The 24,776-nt window shown below is 32.4% G+C and overlaps 1 protein-coding gene across 3 annotated transcripts in view; it reads right to left on the bottom strand.

The window, feature by feature from the left end:
- Window positions 1–9: 9 nt before the first annotated feature.
- The window catches only part of AlaRS (alanine--tRNA ligase, cytoplasmic), a 52,361-nt gene continuing 27,594 nt past the window's right edge, over window positions 10–24,776 (bottom strand). For all 3 annotated transcript variants that reach the window (XM_069831913.1, XM_069831911.1, XM_069831912.1), the window contains exons 14-19: window positions 22,762–23,015; window positions 21,875–21,983; window positions 17,739–17,894; window positions 16,180–16,350; window positions 12,032–12,145; window positions 10–11,282 (exon numbers count right to left, since the gene is read on the bottom strand). In XM_069831913.1, the coding sequence (XP_069688014.1) occupies window positions 9,795–11,282; window positions 12,032–12,145; window positions 16,180–16,350; window positions 17,739–17,894; window positions 21,875–21,983; window positions 22,762–23,015 (2,292 nt within the window). In that variant the 3' untranslated portion in view covers window positions 10–9,794. The remainder of the gene's footprint in view (window positions 11,283–12,031; window positions 12,146–16,179; window positions 16,351–17,738; window positions 17,895–21,874; window positions 21,984–22,761; window positions 23,016–24,776) is intronic.

Here is a 24,776-nt window from a genome sequence, read left to right as displayed (position 1 = left end):
AAATAGGTATCAGAATTTTAGGACTTTATTGTGCCAAAAAGTAATACATATTGTATAAAAGGTAACAGAACAAAATAATATACAATGAATGTTTCCTTACTAATGTTTGAACTGCATTTAAAATACCACGCTTTAAGTATGGAATTTTAGTTTAGTTGCTACATGAATGTATCATATCACACAGAAGAACTAAAGGGCATATCCGTAATTTGTGATGCTTTGTTACAACAGCCAATTAATGAACAATTATTTTAACGACACTTGAGTGAAGCATTAATATTGCTCATATTCACAAAATAAACAGAAAGCTATGAAAATATTTTGTCTAATTTTAATTGATGATGACAATGACGATTAAAATGATCGTGTCTTTCGTATTTTTCATGCTTTAAATGAAGAGTTAGTGTCCTTAATATTACATTAACCAAAATCTAAATACTGTTAATGCATAAACAAGATGAAAGTGAAATAACCTTGCAGATTGAAAGGGCCAACAGGTACACTTAAATGAATAGAAAACCTATATTACGTTTTGCGATTAAATGCACTGTTAATTAGAAACTTAACTTTGAAGTTTCGGCAGTCAGGCAACATCGTTGCTAACACACACTACTCGTGATACAGATGTAAGAGGTAAACAAACTCTGTCAGTAGGTGAGCTGCTCTCTGCCAAGACATTGCCACTTAACCCGCTTCGTGCAATGGCTTCAATTTAGGGATTTTTAAAATTAAATTGACACGAAAACCGTGCATGTTATTGAAATACGCCAGAGGGATAAATTATTCTTTATTAGATTTCCTATCGATATGGACAAAAATCACGATCCTACTCGCAATAGTTACCGAATAAGAGATTGTTAAACACTTGGGGGAGGGGGAGAGGGGAACTATGAACTTTCCACCAATATGATAGTTTTTTTTTTGTGTTACATACAACACAAGCTATTTGCTCCGGAAATATGCAAGACTATTTCATTTCCACCCTGTATTTTGTCTCCAATAACTTCAGTTTGACTTGTCAGATATGAAACCTTTACTGTGCACCAAAGGTGTTACAATAGTAGATGGAAAGCTTGGGCACTTCCTCATGAGACAGTGATACTGAGGTACTGGAAAATTTGTAAAATGACAATGAAAACAGCTGAACTCTGATGACGCACAAATATCATTTGTGCGAGATCGTGCGTATTTGCTTGGTTTCCGCACAAAACCAATCCACTGAAAGTGTAAAATTCCACATTCAATATTCCCAACCTAACACATATAACAATTTCCCTCTTCTTACCGCTTAAGTGACATATTGATTTTACTGCTTTAGGCTTTTAACGTATTATTTTAGAGACGTTCAATATAGTAATAATTATAAATTGTAAACTTACCACTGCAATTTCACCTAAATTGCACTGTTAATTATTGTTTTTAAATATTTGCAAAAATTAAGTAAACTCTAAATCATTACATAACCTTACAGTTTGTTTTAAGTTCGCATTTATAGACTGGGGGGAAAAAAAGACAGATGTATATCACGGCTTGCTGGAGTATAGTAAACACAGAAAACATTTTAAAGCAACAATGTTGAAGATAGATATTTTTGTTTTTCAAATTTGCCGTCATTGAACAGAAACCAAGATGGAGATTTCATTGCAACTAATTAGAAATTCCTATTTCAGGTATGTAATAAACTATCTTCGTACAAAATAATGTACGATACACGAGCGGTATGTTTTCTTTCAATTCTCGGAAATAAAAAAGCTCAACTACGTTTCGCTTTTTCAAACTTTTCCTCGAACATGAAAACTTCAACATACCGCTCTTGTAACACATATTACTATTCTATCAACCACTAATTGAATTTTACAAAATGGAAAATCATTCCTTCAGATATTTGACTTACGGTGCATTATTCCCAATTATTGAGGTCTTGAAAAAATAAAAGTAAAGACTGTTTACTGATCAGTTCTACTTATGCACCAGTTCAATGCGTAGTTATCTAACAAACTGAAAATTATCACTTCCTTTTTTATTGTTATGCATACAATGAAACTTCTCTACTTCAGAATTATTCTGATCTTTTTTTGCCAAATTTCAAAATAAAGTAAAAATTATGTGAATTAAAAATATTGCACTACATGCAACAATGCTGGCCCCAGAAGTTCATTGTGGTGTTTAACAAGATTAAGATAGAAAAGAACAATTTTCAATAAATTCTTCTAATTTTGAACCGTATCTGAACGACATCAAGATGGAATTTTGATTAGTCGGCACAAAAAATTTTTATATAAAAAATTATCGAATGGATAAAACTGTAGTGAAAACTTATTAGTTGTGGCCAAGGTAAGAACTGAAGTTTTCAAATTTAAGCTTGATATAAATTAATACAAGTATTGTATGAATTTTATAAATTTATTAATATAATATCACATTTGTCATTGAAGATTTGGTTCAATAATAATTTATTAGTTTTTAAGATGTAACTAATATTATCTTATAGGAAACTGTATCAGTTAGTGTTAATTAATCCAACGTAACCTTCATCACCACATATTTAGTAAAATAATTTAAAAGCGTATCTGCAAAACCAGAGGTTAGTTTTCTTTGTACTAACATTAAGGTTACTTATACCCACAACTATAGCGTTTTTTTTACATTTAGAGAAAACTACATATAGAATGTATAAAATTCAATTTCAAGGAAGAACATAAGAGAAGGAAAATAAGGATGAAATCAAAAACGTTAATATCAGACATTTCCATGCATAAACATGAAAAATGTATCTGAGTTACTATACAATTATTACATCAAAATTAATATTTAATCAATGTTCATCCAATGAAAAAAAAAAAAACGAACTGAAGGTATACGTTCCCATACAGAATAAACATCTAAAGGATGCACCTACATGAAACAGTGACACATGTTTATAGTATATGACGGAAATGAATGATGGTAAACAAAAAGCAGTGTATTGTCTCATTATTTGTTGGCAATTTTAGATTCTATAAAAGATAAATTTTGAAAATACGGTTGGTTAGTTCTTAACAATCGGGCTTCATTCAATTTCTAGTAAGGTCCAAAACCATCCCATACCCTTATTTCACTTTAATACTGGATTATGAGTATCAAATATAAACAACTTTAACAACTGACAACTCAGATTTTTTCGTCAGAAAACCTGGGTTTATCTCAAATTGCTTGTTTACAACCCCTTTGTAACAGATAAATTTCTTTGGTTGAATTCTGAAACACCCAGTATATTCAATACAAAGTATAGAAATTAAACTGCTGGATCATCTTGTTCACAAATGATCTGTAACAGTGTGTGTGAAAAGTGTTTCCAAGAAGTCCCTTGTCAAAAAAAGAAAGATTCTATGACAAAAGAGACATTCAATTTCTTAGTACATTCTGTAATTACTTTGAGAAGAAAATTAAGTGTTGATAGAGCATGTCATTTCTATTTATTTACTTTACTCATATTGCAAAAATTCATTATTAAGGGCGTGTCTTAAAGCTCAAGTCCATACTTCACCAAGTGACTATACTAAAAGCCAGGTTATGAACCGACTAAACCGGAAGCAACGTTCTGTTGGTCTCTTTCTGAGCTCTGTTGCCACATAGTGGGGCGAGATTCAAAGCGTGTTCAGTGTTTGTCACCGATATGTTTAAAATAACTACTGTATATAGTTCTCGATAACACTATCCACAATATTAGTAATTAAAATTACTGTTTTAAGAAAGCGCGAGCTAATGACGCTGGTATGAAATGCGACTCGTAATGCACGTGGTACTGCAAATGAACTGGCTACACTGTCTCCGTGATTCCGTTGCCAGATTTTCGTTAGCAGACGACATTTTCACGCGAGGTCCAATGAAAAGCTCCGTTCTCGTTCTCCCCTCCATCCGCCACACTCAACGTGTCATCACTGCACAGGCTACCCCTCTAACCCGCACTTTCCTCTCGCCATTCCAACTACTTCCTGTTTCGTCGGTTCATAACCTGGCTTTTAGTATAGCAACTAGGTGACTTGTATACTACACACTAGGGAGCTTTGGATATGACAGCCTTCTTCAGAAACTATTTTTCTAAAAATCGTAATATCATAGTGCAGCACTGAATTAAGAAGGCAGTATCGTAATGCAGTTTCATTACGAGTTATGTGGAAAAGAAAAGGGCCTAATATATTACAATAATGCTTAAAACATTGCAAAGAAGGTACTAACAATTTCAATGTTCAAAGTTAAAGTGTCATTCTTCATTATATTTACATTATTTCACTTCCAAAGCATTTTCAGATTTCATAACCCTAATTGCTGATGAGCAGGGAAAGGATTTATATGTAAATACATATTTACTTATAAAGCTAATATAATTTATATTTTGCATTATCTTTATGTTTCACAATGTGTAGGGTTGAAAAATCCTACTTTTATTTTCCATATTTTTCCATATTTTAGAGTTTAGTACATATTTTCGTTAATTTCCATATATTTTCCATATTTCATATAAAACAGTCCATATTATATTAGGTTTAACAATAAAACAAAACAAAATTCCATTAACTTTTAAAAATACATTTCAACAATAGAGATTTAAACACATGTTCAGTAATCCCTTTAACATCAGAGTTATTTGAAAATTAGCAGTCCTATCAACAATGGGAAAGTAAGTTACAAAACTGTATTAATTTAATTTAAAATTTTTAACAGACTTCAGTTGTGCAGCTCAACAGTTAAATGCCAGTCAGAGTACACATAGGTTCAGTTTTGTAAATCATACTATAAAGACGGTAAATATGCCAAAAGTACGTCATTCAGTCAATTTAAAATCAAAACTAACAAGTTACATTTCAGAATTTAAAGAAGATGGTTTATCAACTGACAATAAAATATTATTTTGTAATTTGTGTCAGTGTGCAGTATCATCTACACAAAAGTTCCTGGTGCAACAACACATTACAACTAGTAAACATCAGGCCAACAAACAACTAAATTCCAAGCAGAGACAATTGTTTTTAACACAACCAACAACATCGAATGTAAGATCTGAGTTTAACATCGACCTGTGCCGTTCTCTCATCTCTGCTGATATTCCTCTCTACAAACTAAAGAATAAGGTCTTCAGGGAATTCCTTGAAAAATATACTCAACATACAATCCCGGATGAGTCAACACTTAGGAAGACATATGCTCCATCCATCTACGATGAGACAATACAGAAGATAAGAGATGAAATTAAAGATAGTTCAATTTGGGTTTCCATTGATGAGACTCCCGACAAAGAAGGTAGACTTGTTGGTAATGTAGTTATCGGTTTGTTAAGTGAACAATATTCTGAACAAATTCTTTTACATTGTGATGTTCTAGAAAAGTGCAATAACAAAACTATAGTTAAACTGTTCAACGAAGCTATGGGTATCCTGTGGCCAAAGGGTATTATGTACGATAATGTGTTATTCTTTATTAGCGATGCTGCCCCTTATATGGTCAAAGCTGGACAAGCATTATCTGTTGTATATCCTAAATTGACTCATTTTACTTGTGTGGCGCATGCATTTCATCGTGTGGCAGAAGTGGTCAGAGACAATTTCCCTAAAGTAGATTTGTTGATTTCATCAGTGAAAAAAGTATTTCTCAAAGCTCCCAGTAGAGTTAACGTGTTGAAAGAAATGTACCCTGAAATTCCATTGCCACCAAAGCCAATTTTAACTAGATGGGGTACATGGCTAGAAGCAGTTGAATATTATGCCGAACATATAGACTCTATTAACAATGTTCTCCTTGCATTGGACTCTGAAGATGCAGTCTCAATTGATACTGCGAAAACAGTTACCTGTGACATAAGTGTGAAGAATGACTTAGCTCACATTCAGCATACATTTTCATGCATCATAAAAACGCTCAAAAGTCTCCAAAATAGGCACCTTTCACTATCTGAAAGTTTTGAAATTATAAATAGTACTGTGGAACAACTGAATCGTGGTAGAGGTAAAGTTGCAGATGCAGTAAGAGCTAAGGTGGACACTGTACTTTCAAAAAACCCTGGATATGAAGAACTACAAAAGGTTGTTGCTGTGATGAGTGGTGAATCAACAGTGAAGATTAACTTGGACTTATCCCCAGCAGACATTGTGAAATTGAATTATGTACCAGTTACTTCTTGTGACGTCGAACGCTCTTTTAGTCAGTATAAATCTATCCTCAGAGACAATAGAAGAAGATTCACTTTTCAGCACTTGAAAGAAATGTTTGTAACCTATTGTTATGGTAACAGACAATAAAAATTGTGTTTTGTTGAAACTACATTGGAAGATAAGGTACGTCCATTATATTTTTTGTTTAGTTTGATTAAAATGTACCAATATTTAACGTACATAGTCATTTTTTTATAATTTTAAGTCCATATTTAATTCCATATTTTGGTAAAAATCCATATTTAATTCCATATTTTGGTAAAAATAACTACATATATATTTACGTATTTCATATATTTTTAGTCCATATAAATCCGTTCCCTGCTGATGAGGCACCCATATTTGTTTAGTGAACAAGTCATCAATCAAGCAAGCATTTTCGTTTGCTAGCTACTACGGACTTGATTGCTATGTTCTTTGTGTGAACAGATGTATGGATATGCGCATACAATTACCTTTCTGCTAGAATGCTGTTTGGGAATTTAAAAATCGCATGTTATGACATTTTCACGAACACAAACATAAAATCTGTTATTCATGAAAAAGTCCTTCACTTGAATCATGATCAAAGAACAAAAATATGTTCAAAATAAACACTTAAAGGTTTGTTAAAAAATCTAAGACTTGTAATATATTTGCATTGAAAGTTATTTAATAAATTGTAATACGAATATTTGTTTATAATAATTTTATTTACTCATTTTTTTTTCATTTTAAACTTCTACTATCTTTTTATTTCGTTATAAAATTGTTCCATATATTTTATTGCTTCTGAGTCGAAGAAAAGAGTAAATACCGAAAAACACAAATGGAACAAAATTAATTAGCAATATCATGAAATTCAATAACATAATGTTTCGAAATATAAGATGTAATTTTCTAGTGGAGTGCATTTTCTTGTGAACATTATAGAATCTCTTTCAGACTTCTGTAGTAGCAAGCAGCAAACTTCATTTATATTTAACATAATTTATCTAAAGCAAATCTTTTATTTTGAAGTTAACTGTATAGATTGGAAAAATGTTCATAAAACAGGCACTATGTATGTAATTACAATGTTATATAGTATCTGTGAAGTATTGGAGCATTGACAGAAATGTCAAAATAAATATTTTCAAATGTAAGCTCTGACATTTGCAGAGATTTTAATATTTGCACAGCATAGTTTTTTTTTTTTTAGGTAATTATTATCTCATTCTTCTGTCTGCTTGCTAATTACAGTAAGAGAACAGCCATTCCTCTTGTCATGAAATCATGTATATAAAGAGATATATATTAAATATGTGTTCTAAGTAAGTAATCGAATTCCAGATTATGAACCAACACAAAGGAAGTTACAAAAATAGAACTACTTTCAGCATATTGTGAATACACAGTAGTTAGGAAAGAAAAAAGTATTAGTATTATATAGTACTCATATTCATATCAAAAAACATAAAGTAAAACACGCATTTTTGCTATAAATATAACTACGATTTATCACATAACACCTCAAGACATTAAATTTCAGGATCAAAGGATAAACTAAATTTCAGATAAAATACCGTTAATTACTAATGAAAAACCTACTACACCTGATGATTTATTCAGAACAGAAGAATTATTAATATATAATATTACTATTTATATATAATACTTCTAATACAGAATAGAAAAATAAAAAGGCAATGGCATACGACTGCCTGAGGAAACCATTGCCTGAAAGAGTTTAAGAGAAAGCTAAAAACGAGAATTTACAATTTATGATCATATAAAAAAGGAGAAGTTTATGATATATAAAAAAAACTGAAGTCACCAGTTCACGCTTTTAGACATAAAAAAAGATTAAAGATTACACGAATTAAATACATATATATTTAATAATGAAATGAATTCAATAAAAGGATTAGAACGTGAATTGAAACATAACTAATAAATAATCAATGTGGAGACGTGGTTTTTCTCGAACAAAAATATTTTGTAATTTTTTTCTCACAAATAAACTTTTGTTTAAGTAATCAAGATAATTAAGTAAGTAGGAAAACTCAGAAACATATACAGATATATACTTTCCGCTTACTTAAAACAAATAAATTAAACACTTCAACAACTGATTATACATTTTTCTTTTTATACATTTTAAACATGGAATTTCAGAATTTAAATTCTTTTCACTAATGTAAAATTAACAACAGTGCAGTTCTCGAAGATTTATATTATATTTAGACAAAGAGAGGTCTGGAAATTTGCTCTCTTAATATTGAAGCAGAATTATGGCCCAATCACTGTACAAGTACCAACTCATTACTACAAAGATTATCTCTTACATATTCATAAAATGTATATGGTCCACATTTAATGTATGGCCTGAATTCTGTCATAACAAGCAATTGTTTTCAAAATATTCTATATATTTATAACTTCTAATGGTCATTGTACTCAGGAATACGTGTCTGTATAGTAACAAATAAATAAGATACTTTGAAAGTAAACAGCCCTACTAACTTTTCTGTGCAACACATCACGTATTTAAAAACAACAAATCGTTCGCGTCTTTCTCTACATTTGAATTAACACTATCAGTTATCTGCCTCCAACATATAGAGCCCAGACGAGAAGTTATGGCACCAGCGCGAGGGACGCATTTTAGTTCGTTTGCTTGGACTCGCCCTCACACTCAACTGGAGGGGTGTTGGGTTAGTTGGTTACTAGCATTCCAAGTGTCCAGATCGTCCTGCTACTACCGCTATTGCTAATACTGAAAACATTGTCCTTCTGAGTGCCCTCATTATGGCATTGTCTAAGGTGTGAAATCATAGAGTAGTTCATAGTCAAGGACATGAAATAGCATACAATGTATGGAAATTCATGTCAGAAGAGGTTGTAAATGGAATATCAATTCCATTGAAAAGGTGGGGGCAAGAATACTGGCTGCCACTGGTATTTCAAAGCGAACCTTGGCAAGAATCAAGAAAGAAGGAAAAAATGTTGAGGCAGGAACAGCAGATTCTTTCTCCAGTCCGGAAAAAATCACAGCCGAAGAAGAAGATTGTTGCAGCTGTAGACAGTTTTGATGAGGAAGTCCTAAGAAGACTCATCTATAATTTCTACACTACGCATAAGCAGAGGCCGACTCTGTACTCGCTTCTTCCAAAAATGGATATCAGTGTATGATTATGTGAAGAAAGTAGAGAACAATTACCTTTAAAGTGAGCACGTGATGGACAGTATTTTGGAGAACATTTCCATAAACTTAGGGACATCTGATTCCAGCACAGATCAGTCGTCTGATTCGGACAGAGAATAAGAATATAAAGATGGAACAGCGGGCGTAATTCCATTAAGTACCTTCGGACTCTTGAGTAGGAAAGTGGTGATACTAAGGTAAGACGAATGTTTTTGGAAAGAGATGAAACGGATATGTCTGCCGCTCTGAGCTTGAGAACCATAACCCAAACAACCCCGACTCCTCTACCCTGCTGGCCGGCAATTTAAAACTTTGCGCAGGTTGGTGCCATATCATCTCATCTCAGCTCTACCTGAAATGGATCGGACGGTCTTATAAGCCAATTTATTAACAAGGAGAAAATGAATGAAGATGCTGTTTCAATTGTTCAAATATCCATATTACTTGAAAATTTTTCCTTGGTTGAATTTACGACCTTGTTTATCTGTACCATTCCATGAAAGATATTGTTTGACAAGCTCCTTTGTCTTTGGATTTGCTGGGTCTAGTTTGGTCCAAGAATATGATTCGTAATCTACTTGAAAGTCAGGACTAAGTTTAAAGGCAAGCTCATGACCCCTCCACAGCCACACACCAGATATGGTACTGTCATTAGATTCTCCGAACAGGCACACAGAGGCAAAGGCATGCTTGCGAAGTTTATCAAGTCTCTGGAACATGCCTGTGATCAAGTTACAGCTCATGAATGTTTGGCGCAGCTCCTCGGGATACTTGTACTCACAAAACCAGATAGACCAGTTCTCGACATCCAATTTCTCCCAAAGGTAGGGAATTGATTTCGACTCATCTTCATTTGAATAAAACCGTTTAAAATCATCAAGATCAAAATTTCCTTTGGGGTATTTTTCAAATGGATCTTTTGCTTTAGGTTCTGCATTTAGAACTTCATCCACAAGATCTAATTCATTTTCTTTCTGCTTGGAAGATTTTGCTTCCTTGTCTTCCTTTGCAGGAGTCTGCTGTTTTTTTTCCTTCTTTTCCTCTTTTGAAGTGGTCTTCTGCTGCTTCCCAGATGCACACACTTGACTCTGTGCGACTGCTGCACATAACGTTACAGAACCAACCACGGCAGAAACATCAGGTTGGTGCAATACAGTTAGGAACCACCGGTTCAAGTTGTTAAAAGGCTGACGAAATAACGGATCCAACACATACTGGTAAAGAGGAAGAAGAGCACAGAAGACAGAAATGTCTGCTAATGTAATGCGTTCACCAACCAGATACGTCCTGGTGAGCAGATGGTTATTCAAGTAGTTAAGAATCTTTGTTACATTATCCTTAGCTGCTTGAAGATTGACAGGGCCCCTATAAGAGGCTGGTGACACACCAAGACATGGAAACACCCACTCGGAGACATATGGAATGATATGATTGTCTGCATAACTCAACCATTGTAAGACCTGAGCCTGGCCATAATCAGAACTTCCTCCCTTCAGCTGAGTATTTGCCAGATATAATGCTATAGCATTACTTTCGAATAGGTAGACTCCGTTTGCAGAATCTTCAAATGCGGGAACTTTTCCAAGCAGAAACTTTTCAGTCTGATTCATCTCAACTGTTGTAGACACAGATACTGACTTCTGTGAATACCTCGCAGCTATCAGGCTCTTGAAGGCACGGGGATTATTGCTGTAAGTGTGAAGCACTGGACCGTTACTAGCTTCAACTACTTTATGGAGTACAGGTGCAGTTGCAGAGCCTAATTTTGCACTTGCAAACTGTGTGGCGATGTGAATGGCATCTTGAAGACAAGAAAAATTTGATCCAGAAGCCTGGGCTGATTCAGGCTTACCACCACCCTTCCCTTGCATCAGAGGCGATACTTGTTGAACCCACTCACTGGCTTTCAATCCCTTGGCAACAGCATCCTGCAACATATAACAACATTTTTTTCCTTAAGCACATACCAAAATGAATAATGTACTGATTATGTAGAGCAATATTATTCTGAACTTACTAAAATATTGTGATTCAATAATGAATTAATAATTCTCTCTTCTCTTGACAGTTATTAATGTCTTGTTTAATGTTCATAATGTATGTATATGTTAATTTACATTACATTTATTTACAATTGAATTTAATGCAAATACTATTAACACCCATTGGTAATGTTAGGAAAGTGACTACTGTATTACGTATTATTGTTGACAAAGTACAAATGTATCCATTAATATTTTTCTTGAAAATATCCAGCTAATTCTTGAGTCCATAATAAAGTAATGTAATGATATATAATTTGTACCACTTTTTTCAGATTCGATCTTCCCTGTCTTTGTAAAACAAGTCTTGCAGATAAAGGAATTTTACCACCCCTTCTTTCATATGGAACACCATATGTTAACGAAGATTTTACATGAGATTTTACTCTTAATATGTCACTTTAAATGCATCGTTCATCGTGAGAAAATATAGGAATATGTAATAAGTACATTGTAGTAAATAACCTGTAAACACAATTTTCAACAGAGTATAAGATTCTCCTCTTTTCAGTAAGAATATTTTGAAAACGAACATAGACCGATTAACAACCAGTTAGACAAACTGAAAATTTACAGTTCAAACTAGCTTAATACATAACTTCAGTTGTAACTATTTAAATTCTGAACAACCATACCTTAGGCACTGTGGAGAGGCATACAATCTTTCTTGCTTCTGGATCGACACTGAAGAACATTGCAGATGTTTCTGGAGACAATACTTTCACTTGCTTCAGTGCTCCATCTAATGCCTGGAGAAATTAACATTTTATATGTATTACTAATTTTCAGGTATTTGGAAAAAAGCTAAAGTAGGTTTTATTTAGAACAGATCTCCCAAAGACAAAATCCTAACAAGTTGCAGTTATAAATAGTGATGAATTCTTTTGAATTTGTGATCGTTAGTATAAGGAAAAGTTGTTACCTTACTACATTTTATATTGCGTAATGCGTAAGATTATCTTGTAGTGTAGCTATTCCTTTTTATATCTTTTTTTTTAAGTGAAAGGTTTAAGGTGTTTAGAAAATTTTATACTAAGATTTTGACAAAAATACATGTTTTTAGAATCTCAGTGAGGTGATTATTCCTGAGTTCGTCCATGGTCTGGAATTTAGGTTACATTTAGATTTAAGACCTCTCCTAGCACCACATTATCATAATCATCCTATCACATCATCGGGGTAATGTAACTCCGCCTTCCAGATGCCCCAACCTCAGAAGTGGCTTACAACTAAGCCACGGCCAGGAGAGAAGACCAGAAATGTCGAAAGACAACCTGGTGGCATTGGATAAAAAAAATATTGTAAACTAGTGGCTTGTGCAGCAAATGCTGCAAACTAAGTTCGTTAGACGTTCAAATAAAAATTTTTCAGATTTATTTTCAATGAAAAATACCAGACATTTTGAAAGTTATTTGCTTCCATAATAATGAAACATATTACCTTTCAATGTTATTTTTATGCCAAATACTTTTTCTTGAACCTATTCACCTTCAATTTTTGAGTTTCAACGCAAAAACGCAAGTAACAATGTCAGGACGATCAGTGGGGTTTTCATGAGGGAGTCAAGTTATAGCTATTTCAGGTCATTGTGGATTGTAGGTGAAAGTTAAAGAAAGTCAGGTTTGCTATGCTTTCGAACAATAGACATAGCATCTGGGTATAGCTGCTGCATGTAAAGCTTGAAATGTAGAGGATAAAATCATTTTATCCTGCTAAGAGATCTTGCTAAAATGATCGGGATACTACAAAATTTTCTAGGTCTCTTATTTTATCAGTAAGTAATACTGTCTTTCCTTAGGAACTGTAATTTTTGCGCTCTCTCAAGCCAATACTGAATCTACACCACACTGCCATTAAATATATGAAAAAGACCCAACCCACTTGATTAATAACTATAAAATATTTGATTTTTAATAATAACATTATCATCTTACGCAAGTTTTGTAGTATATATATTAACATCATGGCATTAACTATAATAATAATTAATTTCTAATGGTAGTAATGTCATCAAACCACCTCAAGTTTTGTAGTTTTTAATATCCAATACACAGCTGTACTCAGAAAATTACACACCGCAGAATCAGACCTGTAAATTATTTATTAAGTCTTGAAGTTTTTAATAACCAATTGAATTTGAACTCTAAATATGTCAGCAATCCTGCAGGTCATGGCCTTCGTGTAATAGGCTATTGTTTATTGTAGTGTGTGTTTTGTTTTATTTTGAAATGCAATTAGTTCTGAAAACTGACGAAAGATGGATTTTGTAAAATAGGAAAATTATGTAGGAAAACTGACATTTCACTGAAAATTACTATTTTTCTGAAAAACTTTGGGTTCCAAGCTTCAAAATGAGGGGTCATTTATTAATATCCGTTCAGCTGGTGTCCCGTAATTTCCATTACCAGTTCAAATTATATATATAGATACTAGTACAACAATCTTTTGTTTAAAAATGACAGCTATCATAATCATACAGCATGCATATTCCCGAACAGCAGTGCAATGAAGGAGCTGCCTTGTATAGATAGTAATCATTATGCAAATTGCCTACAATGAAAATATTATAAACAATCTGGGTTTTCAAAGCATGGAGCTTTATATTTAGTCTGTCAACAATTGCGAAACCATGAATGAAAATGACAATACAAAAATAGAAACGGAAGTGTAATCGAAGGAAAAAGCTGACGGTATCTTACAAATTTAACTGCAGATGCTTAAATATCCAAATCTTTAATTGCCCTATTTGTTTGACCAACGTGAAAACTGTAGAGTATTAGTTACTTCCAGGCTTGCCAACTTTTTTTTTTTTTTAAGAAAATATGGGAGTCTGAGGATTTGACAAAATTTCACATAGAAAATTGACTAATTATTCAGTTCAGTTACTAAAAAACAAGTTTATACTCTGGCAACTAGGCTTAAATTAGAGTATTTTGAGACAGATTTCGTCTCCCATAATAGTTGAAGTCGACTCCAGTTTGCAGTTCTGATTTGATTAGATGTGTCGTGCTTCTGTTTAGAACATCTGCCAATTACTGTTCTTCAGAAGAAATATCCTTTTTTGTATGGGCATTAGTAGGCCTACTTGGTATGCTTAGAACAAAACTCGCCAGTTTTTCCAAATTTATAACATTAACATGGTTTGATTTTAAATGGATAAGCACTAAAATCCATTTCTGGCAAGCATTACCTTCTACAAAGTTTGCACATTTTATTACATGTCTTGAACAACAAAATTAATTCATCAAATAAATCATCATGCAAAATCAAATGTTTCGAACAAAGACTTTTTCATTATGTAAAAATAAGGGAGAAAAATGTTCGAAGAGAAGAAAAATATGGGAGCCGGAAAACTGTTAAAAATTAGGAGCAAATAGGGAGATCCCGGGAAATACAGAAGAATTGGCAACCCTAGTTACTTCTTTAATTTTAAAACCATAATTATTCCATTCTCATTATCTGAAAAATGTAACAAACCTCCTACATCTATATTAAGTATTAAATTACATAATTCTGATTGTTGTCTTATACAGTGTAAATGTCCGATTATTAAGGAGTCCTCTGAAGTTAAGTATTTAGGCATAATTTTCGATAATAATTTAAAATGGAACTAACACATTAATTAGCTTTGTAATAAATTACGTAAAATAGTATATTATTTTGTTTTATTGAGGAATTACTTGTCAATAAGTTTATTACGCACAATATATTTAACCTTATTTCAATCGGTAATTATGTATGGAATTATAGGATGGGGTAGCTCATTTAAATCCAATTTTAATCCACTTTATTTATTACAGAAGAAAATTATTAAAATATGTCTTCATAAACCTACTGATTTTCCATCTCAAAATTTGTTTTTAGACTTTAATGTAATTAATGTAAGACAAATTTATTATATTGTATTCATAAAATTCATATATAAAAATCGAAATAATTTTGAATTGTATTCTCATAGTTATGAAACAAACGGTATGAATTCTTTAAGATTATTTGAACCAAAATGCAACACTGTTACAGTATTTAATCATAGTAGTGATTTAGGCCCAAGAATAAATAACAAATTTATATTTAAACACCCTAATCTTGTCAATTCTAATAGTTCTAGTATTAAATTTAAATTGATATACTATAATTGCATAGTAGACATAAGACAAATTGTATTGTATAATTATTAATTTCAATTCAGGAATCCGGCCCTGAGCACGAGTTCTACTCTTTCAGGGGCAAGCTAAGTTTTTCTGTATATATTATATTTTATGTTACAATTATTAGCAAAATAATAAATAAATAAATAAATAAAATAAATTACGCTTATTTTGATGTAGGCTTTCACCTACCATCACTTTTTGCAGTCACTACTGATCATTCTGTGTGTGTGTCTATACGACACAAAGTAGAATTTTCATTATCATAGTTTTCGACTGTTACTATTTCTGCTAACCACCAGTCGCTATTTAATATCATTAAATTCGATTATCATTTAAATTCTACTAAACGTCATTCCCCCTCCCCGAATCATATCACTGTGCATTTTCCTTTGCCCAGATGCGAGTATTTGGATTCATAGATCCATTGTTCTTTTGATGTTCTATGCATCGAACCAGGTCAGGAAGTTTAGTGATAATGGTAATCAATATTTAAAAACTGAGTCATATAACATAACTTGGATTCCAAATTACTGTAGTCAGCTATTAATACTTTCCACCTCAAATGTTAGCAGATGTCACAGATAACAGTTGAAGTACAAATTACAGTACCGTACATATAAAGCAAGACTTACCTTAGTATTTGAAAAGGCTTTAAGTTCTCGTACAATAAATGGTGCATTAACATTGGAAACAAGAATGGCTTTAACTTCTTCTACAACGTCTGCAGTAACAGCTGCCTTAGCAGCACGATCTTTGTCATCCAGTTGCTTCTTTAACTGTTTCAAATTTGTTCTCATTTCCTCCTACAAGCATAAAAATATGACGTGCTTCAACACATTAAGTATTCACATGTAAAACAGCGTGCGCACACACGCATGTACTAAATAACAAAATGCATTTTTAGAAAATATAGAAGCAGAGTAAAAATATATTGCCAAGAATCAATCACAAAATCTATTTTCCTTCATTTAGGTTGATGAATTCTATACAAAATATCAAGCCAGAAGCTGTTAAGCTTATACACTGTATACTGGGTGCAAAAGAAACGCCCATACGAAATTATACTGTTTTCCGAGGACTTTAGCAAACATGGCGAAGTGGAAAGCTATTTTCCTGAGATTAGTTTTTTAAAAATTGTAAGTATGATTTTTATAACATGTTCACGTTATTATTTAATATGAATACTACATGAAAATAGTAAAACTGCAGTTAGGTCTATATAGTATTCCACAGCCTTGCTTATTATCCATGGATGCTGTCACTGTTACAATCGATATTATATATATATATATATATATATATATATATATATATATATATATATATATATATATATATATGGCCAGTTACATTTCATACTGTATTAACAAAAAAAAGTATAAATTTTATCATAAATATAAATATGTTGTTGTTGTTTTCTAATGCCAGGCGTTTGACAATAAAGTCATTTGACCTCTTGCACTTCAATATTTTTCAAAGATATTATCATGGTCAGCCACTGAAGCACAGATTTTGAGGTGTTCTGAATCCATTTCTTGGTTTGAGTTGCACAATGGGCAGTTAGGGGACTGATATATTCCTATTCTATGCAGATGTTTGGCCAAACAATCATGGCCTGTTACCAATCTAAATGCAGCTACAGACGATTTTCGTGGTAAATCGGGAATTAACTGTGGATTATGATGCAGAGAGTTCCATTTTTTCCCTTGGGATTGTGTTATCAAATTTTGTTTGTTGAAGTGTAAGTATGTAGATTTAATAAATCTTTTCACAGATATAAAATTTTATTATAAATACAGATATAGAACTGAAAATTGAATATATTTTAAACATTTAACTACACATTTCTTGATATTGGAAATGTCTAATTCAATGTTTTACAACCTTCACATCTCTCTGGACGATATTTGCTATGTTATTTATAGGAATGCCTCCTTCCCACATGTTCACGTGTCACTTCTGATGTATAAGGCATGATTTTTCTCTAAAATTTGAAATTTTATGAAGACATACACGAAAATCTGAATGATGTAATGATAACAGAGCAATAATAGAGTTTATATGTAATGCCTTCTCTGTATCTCTACTTGTATCCTTCCCTAAATTTTTCATTTATTTTAGAAACTCTAAGCCTAGGATTAAAAAAGAAATTATAGCAGACTAAACATATAAATAGTCACAAAAATACAACCTTCTTCCAATATGGTATAGTTGCATGAGAGATGTCATCTGTGAGCTCCACAATTTTCTTCACAAGGTCCTTATTACTGAGTTGACATTGTTCATTCTTCACTAATGCGATCAATTTATTCAACTCATTTTCAAGCAGTTCAGTTTTCTTCAAAGCCTAACAAGAGATATCACAAATTAAATCACATTAACAATACTTTTAATCTTTATGTACATTACTATAGCAAGAGGTTAAAGCACTTTTAATAATCAGTAATCACAAAAAAAATTGAAGTGCTGAGAAAGATTATTGTAACGATGATAACAACAAGAACAATAACAATAAATGAATTTAATGTTATACTCAGAAATACTTTTTTTTTTAGTGGCAGGTACGTTCCATAACTCTGCACTGTTCACCCAAGTGTCCTTGTCTAAGAGCAGGAGCGGCTCGTAGTTAAAGGCTCTTAGGCGGAGCCACCCCTATAAAAATCTCCTACAAAAATTGTGACATTTGTTTGTGTTTAATAGTAGAATAAAGATTTTCAATAGAGGAGAAACATCGAAATTTTACTCGGCTCATTCGTTAATAACGGTCAATATATTTGGAACTGTTGGTATGGCAGATGTTTTTGAGATAGGTTATAAGTAATAAAGGCTCAACCTTTCACGGTTCCTTCAGCACAATAGAAACAGGATGGGGTAGTTTCCTAGTGGAGTCTGGCTAATAAGGATAAGGCTAAGCATAGAGATGTACGCCTCGAGTCGTTGCCAACATTTTCTAGCTCTGAGTTTAAAAAATCTCTCCTGGAGAAGAGAAAAGAAACAATGTCTGACACTCCATTCTTGATGTTACGTGTCTGCTCTCTCATTCATTTTACGGTAGGTCATAGGCCTAATTGGCATTTTAGGATAACATTGCGATGATAAGATGAAGGAGTTGTTCAATTATTCGTTGACACAATTGGTATCCCTAGTATCCCATAAAGTGCAAGTTTTTCAAACCTCCATCAGGAACGGGAAAACAACACAATGGAAATTGTAACGTGCGAATTAGTTTTGGCTTGCTTCGTAATATGAGTATCAGTATTGTCTGTGGTTGTGAACTTGTGACTGTGAGAAACTTTTGCGAGTGTTTATTTGAGAACAATGAATTGTGTGTAATATATCGAAAAAGAGAAGGGTCGATTTTGTCTACAAGCAAATGAATGAAGGTAAGTCAGGTAGTAGTAGTAATAATAATAATAATAATAATAATAATAATAATAATAATAATAATAATAATAATACAGACGTGGACAAATTATTAACAAAATTGACGATTTTTATGATAATTCTGTTTACAAAATTTGACTTTTCAATTTAGACTACAGTTGACAATTTTGGATATTTGCATCATTACAATAGACAGAAGTATGCAAAAATGTCAACTGTAGTTTAAATTGAAGAGTCAAGTTTTGTAAAAATATATAATAAAAATCTTCAATTTTGTTAATAATTTGTAAATTAGCAAACATGTCAACTGCATTGAAGAGTCAAATTCTGTAAAAATATAAAACAAAAATCTTCAGTTTTGCTAATAATTTCGGAATATCCTAAATGTCAACTGTAGTCCAAATTGAAGAATCGAATTTTGTAAAAATATACAACAAAAACCTTCAGTTATGCTAATAATTTGTAAATATGCAAAAATATCAAATATAGTCTAAATTGAGGAGTTACATTTTGAAAAGTCGTAGAATACAAATGTTCAATTTTGCTAATAATTTGGAAATACACAAAAATGTCAACTGTAGTCTAAATTGAAGAACCATATTTTGTAAAAATATATAATAAAAATCTTCAATTTTGCTAATAATTTGTCCACGTCTGTAATAATAATAATAATAATAATAATAATAATAATAATAATAATAATAATAATAATAATAATAATAAACTTATTGTTAAAAATTCCCAGTTACAGAAATACACGAATAAACAAATAGAAATAAATAAACAAATACTCATGCTCGAGACCTTGAAAATTTGCCATTTCAGCCTAGAGCCTTCCTCAATTTTAAACCATGAGCCGCGACTGTCTAGGAGTGACATGCCGAAGATGTAGTTCTTTCTGCAGTCAGTTTAGCACTGCCTTCGATGCACCAATGGGCACAATGATGATTCAATAATGATTAATGGAACATTGATGTAATACCAGTTGGAGAAACAGGAGTACCATGCAGAAACCTACCACCATGTGCCATTTTATCCAACATCAATTCCAACTGGATCTGCTGGGATTCGAACCCAGGTTACCTGAGGAGAAAACCAATGCTCTAGCTACTTGGCTAACAATGCACCTAGTGAGAAATCTAAAAAAAAAACATTCATTATCAACTCACAAGTTAAAAAATGTCACGAAGATAACACTCACTACAGAGGCATCGATTTTGTAAGTGGATTTTAAATGAAGTGCATGCAGGGTTGCCAGATTTTAGATCTACCAAGGAGGGACATCCTTTTTCACCATATATTACAGTACTTATGTTTTGTCTTAAAGAGTGATATGAATTTGGGCAAAGTTGACATTTTCATGACTATACAAAATAAATAAATAAACAAAAATAAATAAAAAATTATCCCGCAGCTGAAGAAAGTAATATGAATCTCAGAATTGCAATTTGAATAAAAGACATATTGTAGATACAAACAATATTTATCTGGCTGTAAGTTACATCACGTTTCTCTGGCGTCTTTCTGAAGGGCTTGTGGCAAAAATACGTTATGTGAAATTATTAACTTAAAATACTTAATAATAGCTCTGTCTAGCATCATATGTGACAAAATATTTAAATTTCAATGTTTATTAATTGATAGCAATGATAAAATTTATTTATATCTAAATAAATATTTATTTATTTATTTAACCCAGTGGGGATAAGGCCATGAGGCCTTGTGCCTTAGCATATTACTGCTCCAAACCCATAATTTAACATATAGTATACATTTTTAGAGCTTCCTACATATTTATGACTGAACTTTAGCATTTTCAACAAGCTTCTGTTCATTCTCTGTGTCATGCATTTCTGATGAATCTCTCTTTTTAAATGTTTAGAAATATCATATTCACCATTGAATTTGCTGCTACAAACCTTACACTTGCCAAAATATTCGTTTTTTTTTTTTTCCAATGTGCAAACCTACATTGTTAAGAAAATTAATTCAAATTTAATGTAATTAATTAGACCTAGAAGAAAATAGTTACTACGTAACGATCAAATTATTCAAGTGATGTTAATTCTCTAAAGGAGGTACTTTTTGCATCCCGCCTCGAATCAAAGCGGGACCCAGGATTTTTATATGAAAATCGGGACATGTCCCGACAAATCAGGACATCTCGCAACCCTGAGTGCATGACAGCAAAATTAACCCTAATCTGCTCTTGTTTTCAGAAAAGGCTTGGTTTCATTTACATAGGTATATAAATGCTCAAAACAACAAAAAACCCAAGCTCCTTCAGGAAAAGTCCATCCAGTCATGATTTGAAAATGTAAGTATGACACACTATGAGCAGGGCAAGGATAATAGGCCCTATTTTCAAACTATTAATGCCAAAAGATATATGAAAATTATTTTGTGTCCTTTTTTTAGAGAAAAGAGGAAGAAAGCATGCTTCTGCTTTTCAAAAAAAAAAAAAAAAAAAAAAAAAAAAAAGACAGTAGGAACATGTGACCCATTCGATCCACTAATCTACTGACTTTTACCTCTGGAGAACATTAAAAGATAAATCAAATAACAATAATCCACATACCCTGGAAAAACTGAAAAATAGCATCCGAGAAAATACTGCCTCCATTTTTCAAGTGGAACTACAGCAAATGATGACATCATTTCTTAAGCAGGTGCCACAAATTTTTTAAGCAAAATGGAAGGTAATTTCAACATCTTCTTACTTAATTTGGACGAGTAAATGGCGTTTTCAATTATTTGAAATTAATATTTTACTTCAATAGTTTGAGGTGGTCAGATCACAACACTTTCCCCCCATAACGAGCATATCAACCAACAATCAAAGGAAACAATCTATTCATCCAATATGTGGGCAATTACATAAAGAATGCAGATGGAAACCATTCTTCAACATCAAATATAACTGTAAAGTATTTCAAAACTCACCTTTGAAGCTTCAGGTCCTGTAAGTGCTACAATTCTTCGAATTCCCTTTGCAATTGCTTCTTCACTTGCAATAACAAATCCTCCAATATGTCCAGCCCGATGTAAATGCCTAAGAAAGAATATCATTCGATATATGAACGAAAATTGTTACATCAATTTTTGTTGTGTTTGACAGTACACCTGAACACATTTTTGGACTATATTTAGGTTATTAAACTTTTCTCGCAAGAAATCATTGAAAATTAACTTAAATAAGATGCAATACTTTGACCAAAACTTGTTCTAAATATCTTTGTTTGAGATATCATAATAAACTGTGTCAAAACCATTTTTTAGAAGATATTAATTACAATAGTCAGATTAGTTACAAAGAATCTCTGTATACATAAAAAGGAATGCATAAGCTGTTTTTTGGTATCTGCCTTATTTTGCAATAAGTGTTAATTTTCTCAGTGCACAAAAGTGTGAGTTTTCTGGTAACAAATATGAATACTGTGTATGAAGGGATTTTCATCTTAGTCTCAACATATATATGTATTTTTTTTTTAGTTACTAACACTTCATCAACTACTATGTTATTTATCGATGAAATTGATGATAGTGAGATGATTTCAGGTGATATGAGGCAGAAAATATGTCATGGATTACCTGACATTCGTCTTACAGTTGGGGATAACCTCAGAAAAAACCCAACCAAATAATCAGCCCAAACGGGAATTGAATCCATGCCCAAGTGCAGCTTTGGACCAACATACCGCTACTACCGAAGTTCTACATCACTACTGTATATCGCTACATTATTCCAAGAACAAAACAAATGTAATTTGACATTTAGCGGGCAAACTACTGCATAACCGAAAAGTACAGACATCAATGTTTGGACTTACGTTCCACCGCAAAATTCAACAGAAGTATTATTGCCCAGAGACCCGTATGGGTCATTCTCCAACTTTTCAACAGGTACCCCAATAGACACCACTCGTACAGGATCTGGATATGTCTCGTCAAAAACTGCTCGCAGACCCTGAATTGTTTTTGCTAAAGCAAGCTTAGATTCTTTGGCATAAACAGGCTCATTTTTATTTATGACAGCATTGGACTGAACTTCTGTTGCTTTTACTTGCTGAACTGACATTGCACCCTGCAATGATGATGACAATAATAATAATAATAATAATAATAATAATAATAATAATAATAATAATAATAATAATAATACATTTTCTCACAATTTCCAAGAATTCCAACAAGAAATGTTCTCTATACAGCATTACAGCTTTACCTGTAGGAATTAGAAAACTGCTCCGAGCACAAAGATGTAACTATTAAGTACAAATGGAATAATCTGATGCCATAAAAATAAATTACATCAACAAAACAGAACTACTATATTCATAGGTTCTGTGAAATACCGAAAATGTTAAGTTTCAGGATTGTGGAATACTCAAAAGTCTAATTCTGATAATCAGATCTTGTTTTGTCTGTTCTCGATCATATGTTAAGTTAAATGGAAATAGCAATCAGAGGAAACCCAAAATGAAAATATTGTGAATTTACAAACAGACATGACTCTTAAAGAACTTGGTCATAATTTACTTAATTTAGTAGTATATCCTGGTTTTGATATATAGATGTACTATTTACTAAATAGAGAATATAACTCCTTTATTTTAGGTTAAAAAAAAAACAAAGTCAATAATTAAATTCATTACCCTGTACTTATGTACAGCATTTTGCTTTTTTTCAGTATTTTCTTTTTTTAACCAATTTATGAAAGGATACACATACTATATAAAGCCTCGTCTCCATATTAAACATTTAACAACAACATGTTAAATATAACATGTTGAATTTAACATGTATATGGACATTTCAAGTCTCAAGTGACTTAACATGTTGACTGAGTATGTTGAAGTTAACACTTTTAACATGTTGGCGTGTTTTCCAGCAGAAATGGACAACATGTCAAGTCAATTCATTTGCTCGTGCAGTGTCGGTACAGTTCGGCAAAGTTCGTACAGTTTCCATAGCAACAACTATAAGTTCCGATTTTGTGGCGCGTATCTTGATCATTTTTATAGGCCTACTATCATTGGTCCTCGGTGTTGGCTGTAAGTTGTTCGAAGTAATGGAGTGGACGAATAAAATTAATGCACTGATGGAAAGACCTTGTTTGTGAGATGTGTCTGCAAAAGAATACAGAGACAAAACAAAGAAGGCCGACTGTTTTATAAAGCTGGAATTATATCATTTAATTTATTGTTCTCGAGAATACAAACAGAGTTTTCGCACTCTCGTCGTACGCTAAACGTTAAAGCTATGTTGACGTCAGTAATGGTCATATTTGGTGATGTATGTTAACGTTCGTAAAACTTCAGAAATAATAATTATACGATATTACCTGCTCCGTTAACATCTATCATGTCGTAGGTCCTAAGATAGTCATTAGTCGATCAATCGTGCTGTAATTTTTTTAATCGAGATGAAATGGCTGCTCTTAAATCATGTCTTTCTTTGATGTAACAGGAAATATTTTTGCAGCACTATATTAAAATCGTGTTCTGAATTCGCAGCAAGTTTTTGAATCCAAATCGATTTTAAACTTTAAGCTCGTTTAGAATGTCTTCTGCATAGTGTCTTTTACTAAGATATTGCCGCACCCACATTCTCATTTTCTTCCTTTTCAAGGCCTTCTAACAGGCAATAGAGGCAATTACAAAAGTGAAATCATCATCTGAGTCCATTGTCCAAGGTTTGAAAATAAGACACTATCTACATTAAAATCTCATAGACTGTTTATGGTGGACTACGCAAAGAAAGTCAAGTTTAACATGTTTAACAGTGTGGACAAAGTGTTAAATGAAATTAGCATTAACATGTCCAATCAACATGTTGGGATGTT

Source organism: Periplaneta americana, chromosome 7, assembly GCF_040183065.1.
Source record: "Periplaneta americana isolate PAMFEO1 chromosome 7, P.americana_PAMFEO1_priV1, whole genome shotgun sequence".
Classification (NCBI taxonomy): domain Eukaryota; kingdom Metazoa; phylum Arthropoda; class Insecta; order Blattodea; family Blattidae; genus Periplaneta; species Periplaneta americana.
The sequence above is the reverse complement of the archived record's forward strand: the minus strand, read 5'-3'. Positions and strand labels throughout refer to the sequence as shown.